The following is a 22,500-nucleotide window of genomic DNA, read 5'->3' on the forward strand; positions in this document are numbered from 1 at the left end:
AACAACTAAAACTGTACATCAAGCAAGAATGGGAAAGAATTTCACCTGAAAAGCTTCAAAAATTGGTCTCTGCTGTAAAATAAACATTCATTGTAAAGAAGAAATACATGTACAGGTAAAAGCCAGTAAATTAGAATATTTTGAAAAACTTGATTTATTTCAGTAATTGCATTCAAAAGGTGTAACTTGTACATTATATTTATTCATTGCACACAGACTGATGCATTCAAATGTTTATTTCATTTAATTTTGATGATTTGAAGTGGCAACAAATGAAAATCCAAAATTCCGTGTGTCACAAAATTAGAATATTACTTAAGGCTAATACAAAAAAGGGATTTTTAGAAATGTTGGCCAACTGATCACTGATGGTGGAAACTTTACACTAGACTTCAGGCAACATGGATCCTGTGCCTCTCCTGTCTTCCTCCAGACTCTGGGACCTCGATTTCCAAAGGAAATGCAAAATTTGCATGGTTGGGTGATGGTTTGGGGTGCCATGTCATCTGCTGGTGTCGGTCCACTCTGTTTCCTGAGATCCAGGGTCAACGCAGCCGTCTACCAGCAAGTTTTAGAGCACTTCATGCTTCCTGCTGCTGACCTGCTCTATGGAGATGGAGATTTCAAGTTCCAACAGGACTTGGCGCCTGCACACAGCGCAAAATCTACCCGTGCCTGGTTTACGGACCATGGTATTTCTGTTCTAAATTGGCCTGCCAACTCCCCTGACCTTAGCCCCATAGAAAATCTGTGGGGTATTGTGAAAAGGAAGATGCAGAATGCCAGACCCAAAAACGCAGAAGAGTTGAAGGCCACTATCAGAGCAACCTGGGCTCTCATAACACCTGAGCAGTGCCAGAAACTCATCGACTCCATGCCACGCCGCATTAACGCAGTAATTGAGGCAAAAGGAGCTCCAACCAAGTATTGAGTATTGTACATGCTCATATTTTTCATTTTCATACTTTTCAGTTGGCCAACATTTCTAAAAATCCCTTTTTTGTATTAGCCTTAAGTAATATTCTAATTTTGTGACACACGGAATTTTGGATTTTCATTTGTTGCCACTTCAAATCATCAAAATTAAATGAAATAAACATTTGAATGCATCAGTCTGTGTGCAATGAATAAATATAATGTACAAGTTACACCCTTTGAATGCAATTACTGAAATAAATCAAGTTTTTCAAAATATTCTAATTTACTGGCTTTTACCTGTATATGTTAGAAAATAAACCTTTATCTGGTAGAAAATAAAAACATGTATCTGCTGGAAAATAAACATTAATCATCAAGAAAATAAACATTTATCTGTTAAAAAATAAGCCTTTAATCTGGCAGAAAATAAATATTAATCTAGTGGAAGATAAAAATTAATCTGATGGAAAATAAACATTACTTATCAAGAAAATATCCATGTATCTGCTAATAAATAAACCATTATGTGGTGAAAAATAAACATTTATCTAATGGAAATGAATCATTAATCTCATTGAAAATCTACATTGACCTGCTGGAAATTAAAGAAAATATATATAAAAAAACAAAAACATTAATCTGTTGTAAAATAAACATTAATAATCAAGAAAATAAACATTTCTCTGCTAGAAAATAAACCTTTAATCCGTCAGAAAATAAATATTAATCTAGTGAAAGATAAAAATAAATTCAATGTAGATTTTCTACCAGATTGATGATTATTTTCCAGCAGATAAATGCTTATTTTTCCACCAGATAATGGTTTATTTTCTAGCAGATAAATGTACATTTTATTGATAAGTAATGTTTATTTTCCAGCAGATAAATGTTTATTTTCCAGCAGATTAATATTTATTTTACAGCAGATTTATTTTAATTTTCCAGCAGATTAATATTTATTTTCTACCAGATTAAATGTTTATTTTTCTAGCAGATACATTTATATTTTCTTGATAATTTATGTTTTTTTTCTGGCAGATACATGTTTATTTTTCAGAAGATTAATGTTTAATTTCCAGAAGGTAAATATAGATTTTCTATGAGATTTGTGTTTATTATCCAGCAGATGAATGCATATTTTTTACAGTAGTATTTCACAAATGTCTATCAGCTGGCAGTACGACTCACCCAACAAAGAACTGTCTCATCTCCTGGCGTCGAGAGCGCATCATCTGCTTGTACTCGCCGATGCGCAGCTTCTTGCCGTCGATGATGCACGTCCTCTTGGGCCGCGGCTTGTACTTGTAGTTGGGGTACTTCTCCAAGTGGATCTTGCTGAGGCGGGCCTGCTCCTCGTAGTACGGCTGCTTCTCCTGGTTGGTCATAGCTTTCCAGCGAGAACCTACGGCACAGGCGGAAGAGCTCAGTGATGGTCAGACCACGGACGTACTTTCGTCTTTGGATCAACCATTTTGTAGCGGGACTAGACAATTAGCCGTTTGGTCGGGCGAAAACCTTGCATCCTGTGTGAATGCTGAAGAGCCAAAGCCCAAATGAAATGCTAACAGTTAGCAACCTGCCAGGTAGTGTCTGGTAAAGAAAATTATTAGCTAAAAAAGCTAAAACGTTTACAGTTAGCATTAGTGACGTACCAAAATACATTAGACTGAGGTGTATACCTGCTAAATTAGCTAGAAAAGCTAATAATAAAACGCTAGAAATTCAATAGGGTCCTCTGTCCCAAAGGGACTCGGTCCCTAATTAGCTAACCTCAATGAACCCCAAAATACCTTAAAATAAGTATATTCTCATATATTAAATTAAAGCTGCAAGCAGCGATGGACGGGACCGACTTTGACGGCACATAAAATCCAAACCGGAGCAATAATTAAAACGCTTTGGTCAACTTTTAATCAGAAGGGTTCAATCTCTCTTCTGTGCTAGTTTGAATCCGACACGACAAACGCGCTCAGAGGAGATAATGTTTGAAAAAAGGTGACCGGTTTTTACAAAACTTTTGTTTTGAAGGGGGAATTGCAAACTTCTTGTTGATTTTTGCTGGAGGTTGTCAATATATGAAATGTAGGTCTAAGTGAGACCTACATAGAGGTTTTTGTTTCATGTCTCTAAGACATTCTTACTGGAAGTTACAGGCAGTTGTGTCTGAGTTTTCTTTCTAGGAGGCGCTAGAGTGCAATTTTGAGTTTTGGGGTTGGTTTTTTTTTTGTTATATCACAATTTTTGCCAGTCCTGATGTGTGTGTCCAGTTTGGTGAGTTTTGAAGCATGTTAAGGGGGTCAAATTACAGCTCAAAGAGGCGGCGGTATAATAATAAAACGCTAGAAATTCAATAAACGCTAGAAATTCAATAGGTTAATGCTAGCAAGCTAAAATGCTAACTGGAACATGCATCAAATACCAAAATATATCATTCTAAGGTGTGTACCTGATAACATAGTCTGAAATGCTAGCATGCTAACATTAACGCGCATCAAATACCAAAATATGACATATATGTCATATTTATGGGTTATACTTGTATAGCGCTTTTCTGCCTTCAAGGTACTCAAAGCGCTTTGACACTATTTCCACATTCACCCATTCACGCCATCCCCCCATATATATCATATAAAATATGATATATATGTATTGTATACCTACAGAATTAGCGTAAAAAAAAAAAAAAAAAATTAGCATAATAATGTTAGCATGCTAACAGGTATCGTTCGTCAAATAACAAAATATTTGACGTTGAGGTATACTTGCAAAATTAGCAAAATAAGATAGCATGCTAATGTTAGATTGCTAACTGTAAAATGTATCAAATACCAAAATATATTACTGAGGCGTCTACCTGAAAAACATCTTTAGAATGCTTGCACGCTAACATTAGCATGCATCAAGTATCAAACTATGACTTAGGTGTATACCTACGAAGTTAGCTGGCATACCAACGTTAGCATGTTAAGCGGTATCATTTGTCCGGTAACAAAATATTTGGCGCTGAAGTGTATCTATGCAAAATTAGCTTGAAAAAAACCCCCGCTAGAATGCTAACATTAGCATGCAAATAGGTATCATTCGTCAAGTAACAAAATATTTGACGGGAAGGTTCTTACCTGCAAAATTGGCAAAAAAGCTAGCATGCTAATGTTAGAATGCTAAAATGCTAACTGTAAAATTACTCAAATACCAAAATATATTACTGAGGTATCTACCTGAAAAATATCTTTAGAATGCTTGCACGCTAACATTAGCATGCATCAAGTATCAAACTATGACTTAGGTGTATACCTACGAAATTAGCTGGTATACCAACGTTAGCATGTTAAGCGGTATCATTTATCCGGTAACAAAATATTTAGCGCTGAGGTGTATCTATGCAAAATTAGCTTGAAAAAAACCCCCCGCTAGAATGCTAACATTAGCATGCAAACAGGTATCATTTGTCAAGTAACAAAATATTTGACGGGAAGGTTCTTAAAATTAGCAAAAAAGCTAGCATGCTAATATTAATGCTAACGACTGGGCTGTGGGCTGCATTTAGGATAATCTTGCCCTAAGGATTAAGTGCTATTTTAGCAAACGCTACTAAGTAGACTACTGAGGCTAGACTACTGCAACACACTTCTTGTCGGGATCCCCTGCAAGAACATCCAGAAGCTGCAATACATACAGAATAGTGCTGCTAGGATCCTGATGAGAATGCGGAAATATGACCGTATCGCACCAATTCTCAAATCCCTTCACTGGCTTCCTGTTTCACTCAGGATTGAATACAAAGTCTCCCTACTAACCCACCAGTGCCTCCATGGAAATGCCCCCCTCTACCTCAAAGAACTACTCACCCCCAAATCCTCCAGTCCGGACAGGCTAACCTCCTCCAACCTCTGAGGACAAAGCTCTCCCTGACCACCTGAGGGCACCACAGACTGTGGATGCTTTTGAAAAAGGCTTAAAAACCCTTCTTTTTAAAAAAGCCTTTTTTTTTTCCTTTTTTTTTTAGATATATGCATACTAGTTTTAGCTATTAGCCTGTTCTAGTTTTTATTTTTATTTATTTTTATTATCTTTTTAGTTTTTTTAATAAAAAGATTTGCACCTGGGGATAAGTTAATTGGCAACACTAAATTGGCCCTAGTGTGTGAATGTGAGTGTGAATGTTGTCTGTCTATCTGTGTTGGCCCTGCGATGAGGTGGCGACTTGTCCAGGGTGTACCCCGCCTTCCGCCCGATTGTAGCTGAGATAGGCTCCAGCGCCCCCGCGACCCCAAAGGGGATAAGCGGTAGAAAATGGATGGATGGATGGTTTTTTTTTAATACACAGTAGCACTTTGAGGTTGTTTACTCAATGGAAAGTGCTTTTTACAAATAAAATCGATTATTATTAAGTCTGTGGCGTTCGAGTTTTGCTTCGCGTTTACGTTCAGGCGCTCCTGGTTTTGAATTGTCTTCTGTTTTCCTAAAAGTGGTTCGCTCGAGCTTTTAGCTGACATTCTTCTGTGTTAGCAGCTAGCATAGCAAGACAAATGCAAACCTGCGCTGTCCCCAGTGTTGGCCTCAAGAGCTTTCAAAAGGTTGTATTCATAACAAAGAGTGCAAAAAGCCGAATCCCGAAAGCAGCGGACGGACGTTTATTCACTAGACACGTTGGTGTTTATCAACGTTTACGGCAAAGAGAACTCACATTTTAGTGGAGGCGGAAACAGACCCAGCTGTGTTATGATGTCACACAGGAAGTGTACTGTACTCCTAAACAAGCTCAAAAGTTGTCTTTAAACTCCAAAGGCTGTACAAAATTCGCCCTTTAACCCATTAAACACTTTAAAAGTGTTAAAAAAAAGTGCAATGTTCCGTTTTGTTCCTTACAGGAAACATTTAGAGGTCACATGACAGTCATGTGACTTTTCCAAGATGGCTGTGGTGTGTCAGGTAAGCTAGCTAATCACAAAAAGCTTCTTTTTTTTTTTTTTTTTAATGTCATTTTAACGCTATGTAACATTTGAAATATTTTCATGAAGTGTCCAATATTACAATTCAACTGTTTTTCTATATTTCTTCAATCATTTTGAAGATAACAAGCTTGGAAAATATCAGAGTCCGTGGTTCCGCTGGTGAAGTCTTCCACAGTTTGTAGTCGTACTTCATTGTGCTAATTTGTGTCATCATGACGTTGTGAAAATAAGCCAACATGTTCACGCTAATGTTCACGCTAATGTTCATGCTACTGTTCATGCTAATGTTTACGCTAATGTTTACGCTAATGTTTACGCTAATGTTGAAAGCTGGGAAACATTCTCACACTAGTGACATACAACTAATACATACTACTACTACACTGCAAAAAGTCAGTGTTCAAAAACAAGAAAAACAAAAAACAAAAATGAGGGGTATTTTATTTGAAGTAAGCAAAATTATCTGCCAATAGAACAAGACAATTTGGCTTGTCAAGACTTTCCAAAACAAGTAAAATTAAAGCTGCAAGCAGCGATGGGCGGGACCGACTTTGAGGGCTCATAAAATCCAAACTGGAGCAGTAATTAAAACTCTTTCATCAACTTTTAATCAGAAGGGTTCAATCTCTCTCCTGTGCTAGTTTGAAGCCGACACGACAAACGCGCTCAGAGGAGATAATGTTTGAAAAAAAGTGACTGTTTTTACACAACTTTTGTTTTGAAGGGGGAATTGCAAACTCCCTGTTGATTTTTGCTGGGGGTTGTCAGTGTATGAAATATAGGTCTAAGTTAGACCTACATAGAAGTTTTTGTTTCATGTCTCTACGACATTCCTACTGGGAGTTAGAGGCAGTTTTGTCTGTGTTTTCTTCCTAGGGGGCACTAGAGCGCAATTTTGAGTTTTGGGGTTTGGTTTTTTTGATTAGATCGCAATTTTTGCTAGTCCTGATGTGTGTGTCCAATTTGGTGAGTTTTGAAGCATGTTAAGGGGGTCAAATTACAGCTCAAAGAGGCGGCGGTATAATAATAAAACGCTAGAAATTCAATAGGGTCCTCTGTCCCAAAGGGACTCGGTCCCTAATTAGCTAACCTCAATGAACCCCAAAATACCTTAAAATAAGTATATTCTCACTAATAACAAGTGCACTTTTCTTGGTAGAAAAAAAAAGAGACCTTTTTGCTCAATATGTTGAAAAATATTCTTAAATTAAAGCTGCAAGCAGCGATGGACGGGACCGACTTTGAGGGCTCATAAAATCCAAACCGGAGCAGTAATTAAAACTCTTTCATCAACTTTTAATCAGAAGGGTTCAATCTCTCTCCTGTGCTAATTTAAAGCCAACACGACAAAGGCGCTCAGAGGAGATAATGTTTGAAAAAAGGTAACTGTTTTTACACAACTTTTGTTTTGAAGGGGGAATTGCAAACTCCCTGTTGATTTTTGCTGGGGGTTGTCAGTGTATGAAATCTAGGTCTAAGTGAGACCTACATAGAGGTTTTTGTTTCATGTCTCTACGACATTTTAACAGATCGAATTTGAACAGGAAATAATACTATAAAATAATTTGTATTTGATTGAGTGAAATAAGTATTTAATTCCAAAGTAAAATGTAACGTAGTACTTGGTTAGTTGCAGTAATCGTAGTTTCTTATAGTTATAGTACTCATACTGGTTGCCTTGTAGTTTCTTGTGGTTGTAGTAGTGTACTTGTAGTTTCTTATACGTAGTTGTAGTAGTAGTGTATTGTAGTTCCTTGTAGTTGTGGTAATTGTAGGAGTGTACTCTTAGTTTCTTAGAGTTGTAGTATTTGTAGTAGTGTATTGTAGTTTCCTGTAGTTGTAGTCCTTGTAGTAGTCTACTTGTAGCATGTTATAGTTGTAGTAGTGTCTTGTAGCTGTTGTAGTAGTAGTGTGTTATATTGTAGTAGTTGTAGTAGTGTACTTGTAGTTTCTTATACGTAGTTGTAGTAGTAGTGTATTGTAGTTCCTTGTAGTTGTGGTAATTGTAGGAGTGTACTTTTAGTTTCTTAGAGTTGTAGTATTTGTAGTAGTGTATTGTAGTTTCCTGTAGTTGTAGTACTTGTAGTAGTCTACGTGTAGCATGTTATAGTTATAGTAGTGTCTTGTAGCTGTTGTAGTAGTAGTGTGTTATATTGTAGTAGTTGTTGTAGTGTACTTGTAGTTGCAATTTGCAATACTTGACTTGTAGTTTCTTGTTGTAGTGTTGTTGCAGTTTATATGTAGTACTTGTAGTAGTATACTTGTAGTTTCTTGTAGTTGTGGTACTTGTAGTTTATAATAGTTTCTTATAGTTGTAGTAGTGTACTTGTAGTTTCTTATAGTTGTAATAGTAGTGTATTGTAGTTTGTTGTAGTACTTGTAGTAGTGTACTTGTAGCATGTTATAGTGGTGTAGTTGTAGTAGTGTACTAGTAGTTTCTTGTGGTTGCAAGTTGGAGTACTTGTAGTAGATGACTTGTAGCTTCTTGTAGTTATAGTAGTGTAGTGTAGTTGCTTATAGTTGTTGTCCTTGTTGTAGTGTACTTGTAGTTTCTTGTTCTAGTGTTTGTAGTAGTGTTCTTGTAGTTTGTTGTAGTTGTAGTGTAGTTTCTTATAGTTACAGTCCTTCGTAGTCGTAGTGTACTTGTAGTGTACCTGTAGGTTCTTGTAATATTTGTAGTACTGTTCTTATAGTTTTTTTTGTGGTTTTAATACTTACAGTAGTGTATTTTGTTATAGTTGTAGTACTTGTTTCTTGTAGTTGTAGCACTTGTAGTGTACTTGTAGTTTATTATAGTTTCTTATAGTTGTAGTAGTGTACTTGTAGTTTCTTATAGTTGTAGTAATAGTGTATTGTAGTCTCTTGTAGTTGAAGTATTTGTTGGAGTGTCATTTTAGTTTCTTAAAGTTGTAGTAGTTGTACTGTACTTGTAGTATGCTATAGTAGTGTAGTTGTAGTAGTGTATTTTAGTGTCTTGGAGTAGTGTACTTGTAGTTTCTTGTAGTTGTAGTAGGGTAGTGTAGTTTCTTATAGTTGTAGTCCTTGTTGTAGTGTCCTTGTAGTTTCTTGTTCTAGTACCTGTAGTAGTGTTCCTATAGTTACTTCGAGTTGTAGTACTTGTAGTAGTGTACTTGTAGCTTTTTATTGTTGTAGAACTTGTAGTTTTTTGTAGTTGTAGTACTTGTAGTAGTGTACTTGTAGTTTATTGTAGTTGTAGTACTTGTAGTGTATATGTAGTTTATTATAGTTTCTTATATTTGTAGTAGTGTACTTGTACTTACTTGTTGTTGTAGTACTTAGTTATTTGTAGTCGTAGTACTTGTTGTATTGTACTTGCAGTTTCATGTAGTAGCAGTACTTGCAGTAGTGTATTTGTAGTTTGTTGTAGTTATAGTATTTGTTGTGTACTTGTAGTTTCTTATAGTTTCTTATAGTTGTAGTAGTGTACTTGTAGTTTGTTGTTGTTGTAGTACTTGTATTAGTGTACTTGTAGTTTCTTGTAGTAGTAGTACTTGTTGTAGTGAACTTGCAGGTTCTTGTAGTAGTACTTGTAGTAGTGTATTGTAGTTTCTTGTACTTGTAGTACTTGTAGTTGCTGAGCAGGGTTGCACACGTACTGTACCAGTATACATTTAGAGTATTTGAGAGAAATATTAGGCAGTAGAAAAGTGTATTTGTGGTCCAGTCCAGTCTTGAGCAGGTCCACAGTCTTGTCCCCTGAGGTCCTCAGAGAGTGTTTGTGTGACGTGTGTATTTTATACAACTACTAACCTGAGACTAGTAGTACTTTCTGAAAAGCAAAGTGCTCATTTGTGTACTCTAACTGCTCTGTGATGCTCAGGACACTTGCTGGTTGCCACGACAAATACTTATTTCCCTTACAAAACCCTCATAGGAAACCGCGTTGCTGTCGCCGTACTCGTAGTACTCGCAAGTACTGACCTAGGATCTTGCTGATGTTGGAGTTGTGCATGTCAGGGAAGGTCTGCAGGATCTTCCTCCGCTCGTCTTTGGCCCAGACCATGAAGGCGTTCATGGGCCTCTTGATGTGCGGCTCGCTGTTGTTCCTGCCCCGCGCCTCCCGGAACACTCGCGCCTCCGTGATGCTGCTTCCTGCGGGCACACCGAGTCGTCACAACGCATATTTATTTCCAGCACGTACGTGTATTTATTGTACAAACCCCGTTTCCATATGAGTTGGCAAATTGTTTTAGATGTAAATATAAACGGAATTACAGATGCGCGGATAGGCAATTATTTCATCCGCAACCGCATCACAAAAGTCGTCAACCATCCGCCATCCACCCGAACTAACATTTAATCAAAACCGCACCCGCCCGCCATCCGCCACCCGCCCGTTGTTATATATCTAATATAGACGATGCAAGGCATTAGTGAGGTTATAAAGCTTTTGCCTGTTAAAGAAAGGAGACTGATCCAATGCAGCAGAGACATTCAATGCGTGCCACGCTGTCACGGCCCAGACGCACACCAGTGCGCAATCATCTGGGAGCCGCGCTGAGCGCACCTCCAAGCGCGCTCGCACCACTCAAACTGCTGCAGGCAGCTGCGTTCTATCTTGTTTTAACATCCTGTGGCACTCTTCTGGGATCACGGCGGACGAAACTGCTCATGCTCAGGGTGTTTGTGGAGGTTCGGGGTTTTGCACAAATGGGATGCACCATGTTAGATGTCCCGGTTTTGTGACTGTCGTAGACATAAACAGCGTCGCAGCTCTTGCAAATCACGTAGCCAGCATTACTATCATCCTGATTTACAACCTCATAAAAACGAGTCCACGCTGAACTTTTCTGGCCTTTTTTTCCCCTGGTCTTTAGTATTCCCTTTTTTAGTTTGTCGCGTACCACGTTTGCTGCCGGCGTTGCCATCTCTTTTTTTTTTCTTCTTCTGTTGTGGCGTGCTGCAGGTGCCTGCTCGTTTTTCGTATGTGGGTAACAACATTTAACTATGTATATATATTTCCGAATTGGTTTAACTACCACCCGCCTGAATCTATTTAAAATCTAATTTTTTAAAATTTCAACCGCCCGACCCGACCCGCGGATAAAATCTTTTTTTTTTTTTTTTCAACCGCCCGACCCGCGGATAATCCGCGGACTCCGCGGTTGTGTCCGCAAACCGCGCATCTCTAAACGGAATACAAAAAAATGCAAAAAAATAATAATAAAGTGAATGAGTTTAAACATCAAATATGTTGTCTTTGTAGTGCATTCAACTGAATATGGTTTGAAAAGGATTTGCAAATCATTGTATTCCGTTTATATTTACATCAAACACCATTTCCTAACTCATATGGAAACGGGGTTTGTATTTATAATATTTGTGGTGGTGGTGGGACAACATCAAAAACATTTGTTTATTATTTATTCCATATATTACAAATACTATGAACCTCAAGAAAAATGTTATATTATTTTACATTCAAATTAGGGAAAATGGTGGCAAACTACTTTATTTCCCAGAATGCTTTACTCTATCCAAGTACAGTTGTCCTCATGGTTTCTCAAAATATATAAAAATCTTATTAGGGTTACTTGCTCTCTGGATTAGTACCTTTGAAATGTTTGTGGTATTTAATTGTGCTGGGCGATACGGCTGAGAACTGTATCACGATATTAGTGGTTTGTATCAGTCGATATCGATAATTATTGATATTTTTTTATGACCAATCAATTTGGGACCAGGAGAAAAATGTATTGAATGTAAACATTTTTATTCCAAATGTCATTTTAATCCCCTCAGCTGTCAAGGCAGATAGGAAATGTCAACACAAGCATGGAAAACAATCAAATAATGTCAACAAAATTGTAAAATCACGTTGAACACTTAACATGAAGGTGCAAAAATAAGAAATATGTCAGAAATGTTTACTAAAGTGTCAGAAAATAGTCAACGTGGAGAAACCTGAGACAAACTATTTCCTGCAGCTGTGCTCTAAAGGGTGAGCGCGGCTAAGGAGACGAGTGCTTTGCATCATTTACAGACCACTTTGGTCTGACTACGGTCCCTTTGAAAAAGTCCCAAAAACTGTCCAGGTGACTTTTCCTCTTTTATCTACTATTTTCTTCATTTTGACTTTCTCTTCTCACTCCATGCAAAGAATCAATTGGCTGTTATCGTGTGACTCCCACTTCCCACTCCCCAGAGAGCGGGTGCCTTTGTTCATGCAACCAACCTTGCTTCCATACTTACACTTTCTTCCGACGAGGACTTTTTATCGAGCGCATTTTATTCAATTATTGATATCGACTGCTCGCCTATCGCGATATGTATTGATATCGTTGTATCGCACAGTCCTAGTATTTTAAGCCAATTCCTTTGTTTAACGCAACAAATCCTTCCTGTTACTCCCCAATATTGAATTTCTCTCTTTCACGCTAGTGAAATATACGTCATAGAAGTGGTAAGAATGATAGTCCGCTACAAAATAAGGAGATGTTTTTCTGTAAAAAAAAAAAAAAAGGCGTTTGAAGTTTTTGCATGCTTGTGCCGCAAACCAAAATGTAGCCTTGCCGGGAGAATGACAACAAAATACGGAAACGGCTGCAGTGATGACATTGAAATGTTGTGTTTGTCTGTGGAGTCGTCTCCTCCATCAGCCTGACTATAAATATTTGCTCAATACCTCCATCAACCTGCAGCAACTGTTTGGCTTGACCCAAAAAAAAATGAGAAAAGACATTCCTAATCAGACATCATAAAAAATTATGTACTGTATGTACATACAGTATGTACATACTGTATGTATATATATATATATATATATATATATATACTCTGTGTATATATATGTGTATATATGTATATATACAGTATATATATAAAATACATATATATATACAGTATATACAGTATATATATATAATACATACGTATATGTGTATATATGTATATATGTGCATATATGTATATATGTGTATATATATACATATATACAGTATATATACTGTGTATATATGTATGTATGTGTATATATACAGTATATATACTGTATATGTATATATATGTACAGTATATATACAGTATATATACAGTATATATAATACATATATGTGTATGTATATATGTGTATATATGTATATATGTGTATATATACATACATACAGTATATATATATATACTGTGTATATATATGTATATATGTGTATATATATATATATACATATATACAGTATATATATACGGTACTGTGTATATATGTATATGTATATATATACATATATACAGTATATATATTCTGTGTATATATGTATATATATGTGTGTATGTATGTATATATATGTGTATATATACATATATACAGTATATATATATACTGTGTATATATGTATATATACATATATACAGTATATATATACTGTGTATATATGTATATATACGTGTGTATGTTTGTGTATATATATATGTGTATATATATATATACACATATGTGACATGAAACAGGCAGGCATCGACCACAACAACTGGGAGGAAGCTGCAAAAGACCGCGACGTTTGGAGGCACACTGTTGCTACAGGAACCCGCCGTGCCGAGGAGAAACACATCTCCTTGTTGCAGGCGAGGAGACAAAAGCGGAAACTCCGTGACGCGGTACCTGCTCCTGTGTCAGAACCCTCCACATACGTTTGCGCCAACTGCACCAGAGACTGTCACTCCAGAGTGGGGCTGTACAGCCACAGCCGCCGCTGCAAGAAAGAATGAACTCCCCCAGGCGCAACCCATCGTCACTACTGACGGACGGATGCCTATGATGATATGATGATATATATATATATATATATATATGTGTATATATGTATGTACAGTATATGTGTACATACGTATATATATATGTGTATATTTATATGTAAATGTGTGTATATATGTATATATATATATATGTGTATATTTATATGTAAATGTGTGTATATATGTATATATATATATATATATGTATATATATGTATATATATATATATATATATATATATATATATATATATATATATATATATATATATATATATATGTTAGGGCGCGGAATCTTTGGGTGTCCCACGATTCCATTCAATATCGAATTTTTTTTTTCCAATTCAACACGATTCTCGATTCAAAAACGATTTTTTTCCCGATTCAAAAGGATTCTCTATTCATTCAATACATAGGATTTCAGCAGAATCCACCCCAGTCTGCTGACATGCAAGCAGAGTAGTAGATTTTTGTAAAAAGCTTTTATAATTCATCTTGACAAGATGGCGGCGCCCTGATGGCAGCGGCTTGCAGACGCTCTTGGAAGTGTAGAGCGATTTGGCAAAAATACCCGTCAATTCTGTCTATTTCATGGCTGGCTCACAGCGTGGACACTTCGTGATCAGATACGACCGACAGACGATTCTGGATGTGGATAGATCGGGCCGTTATAGGCTGAAAGATGCGGGTACTTTCGACCTCCTCGCTAGCATGGGGATTCTTCGCTGGCTACATCCAGCGGCCTCTAAAGCAGCGGAGTTAAGTACCAGCGAGGACCGTCAACGGAAGACACGTAAGCGGTGTGAGCGGAAGCAGAAGCGGGGATGCCGAGCGGGGCTAACAACAAAGCGAAAGGCTAATCCTCAAAGAAGCGCTAGTCCGGGTGAGAAGTTAGTTAAAATAGAACTCGCCAGCGCCAGGCTGGATAATACCTGCACACATAGCAACTATTTTAGAACAATACACAACTCAAAAAATGTTTTTTCTGTGTCAGAAGTAGACATGCACTCTACTGAGGTGGCAAGTTATGATGTGTTCGGTTTATCACAACATCAAGCAAACAATCGGAAAATTCCCGTCATATCAATTCCTAGATATGGTCGAAATTATTTAAATTGCACTACACATAATAAACACAACATTATTAATATTGCTACTACGGATAATTTCAACAAAAACTCCTCAAAACAGCCCACTACCTATAATATGGGCTTCTTAAACATAAGATCATTATCTTCCAAAACGTTATTAGTTAATGAGGTCATTAGAGACAATAATCTTGACGTTATTGGTCTCGCCGAGACCTGGCTCAAACCAGACGATTTCTTTGCGCTGGGTGAGGCGTCTCCTCCTGGCTATGCGGGAGCGCATATTGCCCGTCCCATTAAAAGGGGTGGGGGAGTTGCACTCATCCACAATAAAAACTTTAATCTTACCCCGAACCTAAATAATAAATATAACTCGTTTGAGATGCTTACTATGAGGTTTGTCACACCGCTGCCTCTCCACCTGGCTGTTATCTACCGCCCCCCAGGACCCAATTCGGACTTCATCAGTGAATTTTCAGAGTTCGTTGCTGATTTAGTGACGCACGCCGACAATATAATCATAATGGGGGACTTTAATATCCATATGAATACCCCATCGGACCCTCAGTGCATGGCGCTCCAGACTATAATTGATAGCTGTGGTCTTACACAAATAATAAATGAACCTACGCATCGCAACGGAAATACGATAGATCTAGTGCTGGTCAGGGGTGTCACCACCTCCAAAGTTACGATACTCCCGTATACTGAAGTAATGTCCGATCATTACCTTATAAAATTCGAAGTTCTGACTCATTGTCAACAAACTAATAATAATAACTACTATAGCAGCCGCAACATTAATGCTGCCACAACGATGACTCTTGCTGGCCTACTGCCTTCGGTAATGGCACCATTCCCAAATTATGTCGGCTCTATTGATAACCTCACTAACAACTTTAACGACGCCCTGCGCGACACCATTGATAGTATAGCACCGCTAAAGCTTAAAAGAGCCCCTAAAAGGCGCACCCCATGGTTTACAGAAGAAACTAGAGCCCATAAATTATCATGTAGAAAGCTGGAACGCAAATGGCACGCTACTAAACTTGAGGTTTTCCATCAAGCATGGAGTGATAGTTTAATAACTTATAAACACATGCTTACCCTAGCTAAAGCTAAATATTACTCAAATCTCATCCACCTCAACAAAAATGATCCGAAATTTTTGTTTAGTACAGTAGCATCGCTAACCCAACAAGGGACTCCTCCCAGTAGCTCCACCCACTCAGCAGATGATTTTATGAATTTCTTTAATAAGAAAATTGAACTCATTAGAAAGGAGATTAAAGACAATGCATCGCAGCTACAACTGGGTTCTATTAACACAGATACGACTGTATCTACGAAGGATACCGCCCTCCAAAATAGTTTCTCTCTCTTTGATGAAATAACACTAGAAGAATTGTTAAGATGTGTCAATGGGACAAAACAAACAACATGTTTACTTGACCCATTTCCTGGGAAACTTATTAAGGAGCTTTTTGTATTATTAGGTCCATCAGTGCTAAATATTATAAACTTATCACTTTCCTCTGGCACTGTTCCACTAGCATTCAAAAAAGCGGTTATTCATCCTTTGCTCAAAAGACCTAACCTCGATCCTGACCTCATGGTAAACTACCGGCCGGTGTCCCACCTTCCGTTTATCTCGAAAATCCTCGAAAAAATTGTCGCACAGCAGCTAAATGAACACTTAATGTCTAACAATCTCTGTGAACCTTTTCAATCCGGTTTCAGGGCAAATCACTCTACGGAGACAGCCCTCGCAAAAATGACTAATGATCTACTGCTAACGATGGATTCTGATGCGTCATCTATGTTGCTGCTTCTTGATCTTAGCGCTGCTTTCGATACCGTCGATCATAACATTTTATTAGAGCGTATCAAAACACGTATTGGTATGTCAGACTTAGCCTTGTCGTGGTTTAACTCTTATCTTACTGACAGGATGCAGTGCGTCTCCCATAACAATGTGACCTCGGACTATGTTAAGGTAACGTGCGGAGTCCCCCAAGGTTCGGTTCTTGGCCCTGCACTCTTTAGTATTTACATGCTGCCGCTAGGCGACATCATACGCAAATACGGTGTTAGCTTTCATTGCTATGCTGATGACACCCAACTCTACATGCCCCTAAAGCTGACCAACACGCCGGATTGTAGTCAGCTGGAGGCGTGTCTTAATGAAATTAAACAATGGATGTCCGCTAACTTCTTGCAACTCAACACTAAGAAAACGGAAATGCTGATTATCGGTCCTGCTAAACACCGACATTTATTTGATAATACCACCTTAACATTTGACAACCAAACAATTACACAAAGCGACTCAGTAAAGAATCTGGGTATTATCTTCGACCCAACTCTCTCCTTTGAGTCACACATTAAGAGTGTTACTAAAACGGCCTTCTTTCATCTCCGTAATATCGCTAAAATTCGTTCCATTTTGTCCACTAGCGACGCTGAGATCATTATTCATGCGTTCGTTACGTCTCGTCTCGATTACTGTAACGTATTATTTTCGGGTCTCCCTATGTCTAGCATTAAAAGACTACAATTGGTACAAAATGCGGCTGCTAGACTTTTGACAAGAACAAGAAAGTTTGATCATATTACGCCTATACTGGCTCACCTGCACTGGCTTCCTGTGCACTTAAGATGCGACTTTAAGGTTTTACTACTTACGTATAAAATACTACACGGTCTAGCTCCAGCCTATCTTGCCGATTGTATTGTACCATATGTCCCGGCAAGAAATCTGCGTTCAAAGAACTCCGGCTTATTAGTGATTCCCAGAGCCCAAAAAAAGTCTGCGGGCTGTAGAGCGTTTTCTATTCGGGCTCCAGCACTATGGAATGCCCTCCCGGTAACAATTAGAGATGCTACCTCAGTAGAAACATTTAAGTCCCATCTCAAAACTCATTTGTATACTCTAGCCTTTGAATAGCCCCCCTTTTTTTTAGACCAGTTGATCTGCCGTTTCTTTTCTTTTCTCCTCTGCTCCCCCCTATCCCTTGTGGAAGGGGAGACACACAGATCCGGTGGCCATGGATGGGGTGCTGGCTGTCCGGGGTCGGGACCCGGGGTGGACCGCTCGCCTGTATATCGGTTGGGAACATCTCTGCGCTGCTGACCCGTCTCCGCTCGGGATGGTTTCCTGCTGACCCCACTGTGGACTGGACTCTTACTGTTATGCTGGATCCACTATGGACTGGACTCTCACAATATTATGTTAGACCCACTCGACATCCATTGCATTCGGTCTCCCTAGAGGGGGGGGGGGGGGTTACCCACATATGCGGTCCTCTCCAAGGTTTCTCATAGTCATTCACATCGACGTCCCACTGGGGTGAGTTTTTCCTTGCCCTTATGTGGGCTATACCGAGGATGTCGTTGTGGCTTGTGCAGCCCTTTGAGACACTTGTGATTTAGGGCTATATAAATAAACATTGATTGATTGATTGATTGAATTATAAAGGACAATGTTTTATCAACTGATTGCAATAATGTAAATTTGTTTTAACTATTAAATGAACCAAAAATATGACTTATTTTATCTTTGTGAAAATATTGGACACAGTGTGTTGTCAAGCTTATTAAAAAAAAAAAAAAAAAAAATAGATTTAAAAAAAATGAGAATCGATTCTTAATCGCACAGCGTGAGAATCCCGATTCGAATTCGAATCGATTTTTTCCCACACCCCTAATATATGCCCCTAATATATGTATATATATATATATATATATATATATATATATATATATATATATATATATATATATATATATATATATATATATATATATATATATATGAGCTTGGTCACTATGACGACGAGTAATTTGCAAAATTTGCCATGATGTTTTTTTTAAAAAGGCTTTAAAAAATGTATACATACATTTAAAAACAAATCTGTTGTTATGAATAAGTATTAACAAAGAGACAAGCGGTAGAAAATGGATGGATAGGTGGATGGATATATTTATATTTAGTTTTTTTTTAATCATTTTGCCATATTTTCAATTGTTGCTGCTTATTATACATTGTACTTTGTGGAGATTTTTTTCAAGTGTCTATAGACTCTTAATGAGTTTTTTTAAAATTTTTATTAAAAACAACTAGCAACAAACCTAGCATGTTTTTCTCATGTTATTATAAAATGTACTCCTGTTTAGAAACTCTCTGATTTCTCTTCTCAAAAGCCGCCACTGGCCTCTTAATGCATTGAATAAAAACACAAATGCAACACTTTTTGTTTTTGAGTTGAACTCAAAGAGGGAAAACTTTTACTACACACATTAAATAACTATTCCTCTCAAATATTGTTCACAAATCTGTCTAAATCTGTGTTAGTGAGCATTTTTTATTTGCCAAGATAATCCATCCCATCTAGATGCTGATTAAACAGCATGATTATTGCACAGGTGTGCCTTAAGGTGCCCACATATCAACATCATCCTTTGTTTTGAAGTAAAAATACATCCATTGTTCTATCTCCACACTGTTTCTGTTTGATACTGCTGCGTGCGTGTGCGTTGCCGAATATGCGTGTCTGCTCGTTTTCGGACACAATGGGGAAAAATATAAAAAATACCGGTATTTTTCAGAAGCAGTATATTACTATTTTTAATGAATTAGTACAGAAGAAGCAGCTCGGTGTCAGCTCACCATCCAGATCCTCTGGCCTGGTCAGGTCGATGACTCGATGGACCATCTTGCCCGCATCCTCGCCCAGTTTGCCCAAGTGATGACTCAGCGATTCGTAGTGCAGACGCTCCTGCAACAGCAAAGGAAAGAGGAGGTCGTTGTTATTCCGCACCAAAATGATCCCTATTGAAGATTTGTATCCACTATTTCCCGCATCCCTTAGATTCCTACTTTTCCTCCCAAAACCACACGGTGGCCAAGGGGTTAGCGCGCCGGCCTGGCAGTCAGGAGACCGAGTCGAATCTCCGCTCGGACATCTGTGGGTGAACTTTCTCACCGTGCTTACCACCAATTACTACATTGCTAAAGGGAGACTCTCAATCGTCCACAGGTGTGAATGCACTTGGTTGTTTGTCTCTATATGGCCTGTGATTGGCTGAGCTCCCCAAAAACATTTTTTTTTTTTTAAATAACCCAGAATTCTGGGTCATTTTTCCCTTTGAAAATGAATGGGCCATTTTTCGAACTAGCACAATTACCACATTTCTCGACCAATTCGAACCGTTCCATCTCACCTTGGACAATCAAACCAGCAAATTTTTTTTTACCAAGTTCAAAAAAATTCCAGGGATTCCCCGAATTCCAAAGCCTTGTTTCCACCTCTGCCAGTTCACATTTTTCAACCATTTTTGACCATTCCACCTTCAAAACATTCTTTTTAATTGGGACAACCAAACTACCATTTTTATTTTTGTACACATTCCCGGTTTTCCCGAAATTCCAGGAATTCCGAAATACCCATTTAAATTGAAACTGTTACTACGTCAACATTTTTCAACCGATTCAAAAAATTCCAACTCCAACCCAATAACAGTATTTTCAAAAATTCCCTGTTTCTTGAAATTCCCAAATGTCCAGGGAATACCCATTCAAATGAATTGGAACATTTCTCAAAATTGTTCGCAATTTTTTTAAACCCGAATCCCACAGTTCAAGCATCCACCCACAATGCTCTTCCCATGTATCGAACAAAAAACAAAAACAAAATCCTGGTTTTCCCAGGAATTCCGGTAATTTTCTCCCCATTGACAATGTATGGAAATATACAATCGACAGTTTATTTACCAAAATTACAGAGATTCCCTGAATTAAACTAAACTAAATGTGGACATTTAAACTAAATTAAACATGGACATTAAACTAAACTAAACTAAACATGGACATTAAACTAAACTGATCGTGGACATTAAACTAAACTAAATGTGGATATTAAACTAAACTAAACGTAGACATTAAACTAAACTAAACTAAACGTGGACATCAAACTAAACTAAATGTGGACTCTAAACTAAACTAAACGTGGACATTAAACTAAACTAAACGTGGACATTAAACTAAACTAAATGTGGACATTAAACTAAACAAAACGTGGTCATTAAACTAAACTAAACGTGGACATTAAACTAAAATAAACGTGGTCATTAAACTAAACTAAACGTGGACATTAAACTAAACTAAACATGGACATTAAACTAAACTAAACGTGGACATTAAAATAAACTAAATGTGGACTCTAAACTAAACTAAACGTGGACATTAAACTAAACGTGGACATTAAACTAAACTAAATGTGGACATTAAATTAAACTAAATGTGGACTCTAAACTAAACTAAACGTAAACATTAAACTAAACTAAACGTGGACTGTGAACTAAACTAAACATGGACATTAAACTAAACTAAACGTGGACATTAAATTAAACTAAATGTGGACTCTAAACTAAACTAAACGTGGACATTAAACTAAACTAAACGTGGACATTAAACTAAACTAAACGTGGACATCAAACTAAACTAAACATGGACATTAAACTGAGCTAACATTCAACTAAACTAAACTAAACGTGAACATTAAACTAAACTAAACGTGGACATTAAACTAAACTAAACGTGGACATTAAACTAAACTAAACGTGGACATTAACCTAAACTAAACTGAACGTGGACATTAAACTGAAACTAAACGTGGACAATAAACTAAACGTGGACATTAAACCAAACTAAACGTGGCCATTAAACTGAAATAAACGTGGACATTAAACTGAAATAAACGTGGACATTAAACTAAACTAAACGTGGACATTGAACTAAACTAAACTAAACTAAACGTAAACATTAAACTAAATTAAATGTGGACATTAAACTAAACTATAGGTGGACATTAAACTAAACTAAAGGTGGACAATAAACTAAACTAAATGTGGACATTAAACTGAGCTAAACTAAACTAAACTAAACGTGGACATTAAACTAAACTAAACGTGGACATTAAACTGAACTAAATGTGGACATTAAACTAAACTAAACTAAACATGGACATTAAACTAAACTAAACGTGGACATTAAACTAAACTAAACGTGGACATTAAACTTAACTGAATATGGACGTTAAACTAAACTGAACGTGGACATCAAACTAAACTAAACGTGGACATTAAACTCAACTAAACGCAGACATTAAACTAAACTAAGCTTGGACATTAAATTAAACTAAACGTGGACTCTAAACTAAACTAAACATGGTCATTAAACTAAACTAAATGTTGACTCTAAACTAAACTAAACGTAGACATTAAACTAAACTAAACGTGGACATTAAACTAAACTAAACGTGGACATTAAACCAAACTAAACGTGGCCATTAAACTGAAATAAACGTGGACATTAAACTGAAATAAATGTGGACATTAAACTAAACTAAACGTGGACATTAAACTAAACTAAACTAAACGTAAACATTAAACTAAATTAAATGTGGACATTAAACTAAACTATAGGTGGACATTAAACTAAACTAAAGGTGGACAATAAACTAAACTAAATGTGGACATTAAACTGAGCTAAACTAAACTAAACTAAACGTGGACATTAAACTAAACTAAATGTGGACATTAAACTGAACTAAATGTGGGCTCTAAACTAAACTAAACATAGACATTAAACTAAACTAAACGTGGACATTAAACTAAACTAAACTAAACGTGGACATTAAACTAAACTAAACGTGGACATTAAACTTAACTGAATATGGACGTTAAACTAAACTGAACGTGGACATCAAACTAAACTAAACGTGGACATT

At 37.1% G+C, this 22,500-nt stretch overlaps 1 protein-coding gene across 1 annotated transcript in view; it reads right to left on the reverse strand.

Annotated features, from left to right (window-relative positions):
• The window catches only part of LOC133572093 (transcription factor SOX-6-like), a 267,348-nt gene that overhangs the window by 7,379 nt on the left and 237,469 nt on the right, over positions 1–22,500 (reverse strand). The window contains exons 13-16 of the mRNA XM_061924788.1: positions 19,380–19,488; positions 17,000–17,002; positions 9,816–9,986; positions 2,107–2,320 (exon numbers count right to left, since the gene is read on the reverse strand). Coding sequence (XP_061780772.1) covers positions 2,107–2,320; positions 9,816–9,986; positions 17,000–17,002; positions 19,380–19,488 — 497 coding nt within the window. The remainder of the gene's footprint in view (positions 1–2,106; positions 2,321–9,815; positions 9,987–16,999; positions 17,003–19,379; positions 19,489–22,500) is intronic.

This window comes from Nerophis lumbriciformis, linkage group LG29, assembly GCF_033978685.3.
Source record: "Nerophis lumbriciformis linkage group LG29, RoL_Nlum_v2.1, whole genome shotgun sequence".
NCBI classification, from domain to species: domain Eukaryota; kingdom Metazoa; phylum Chordata; class Actinopteri; order Syngnathiformes; family Syngnathidae; genus Nerophis; species Nerophis lumbriciformis.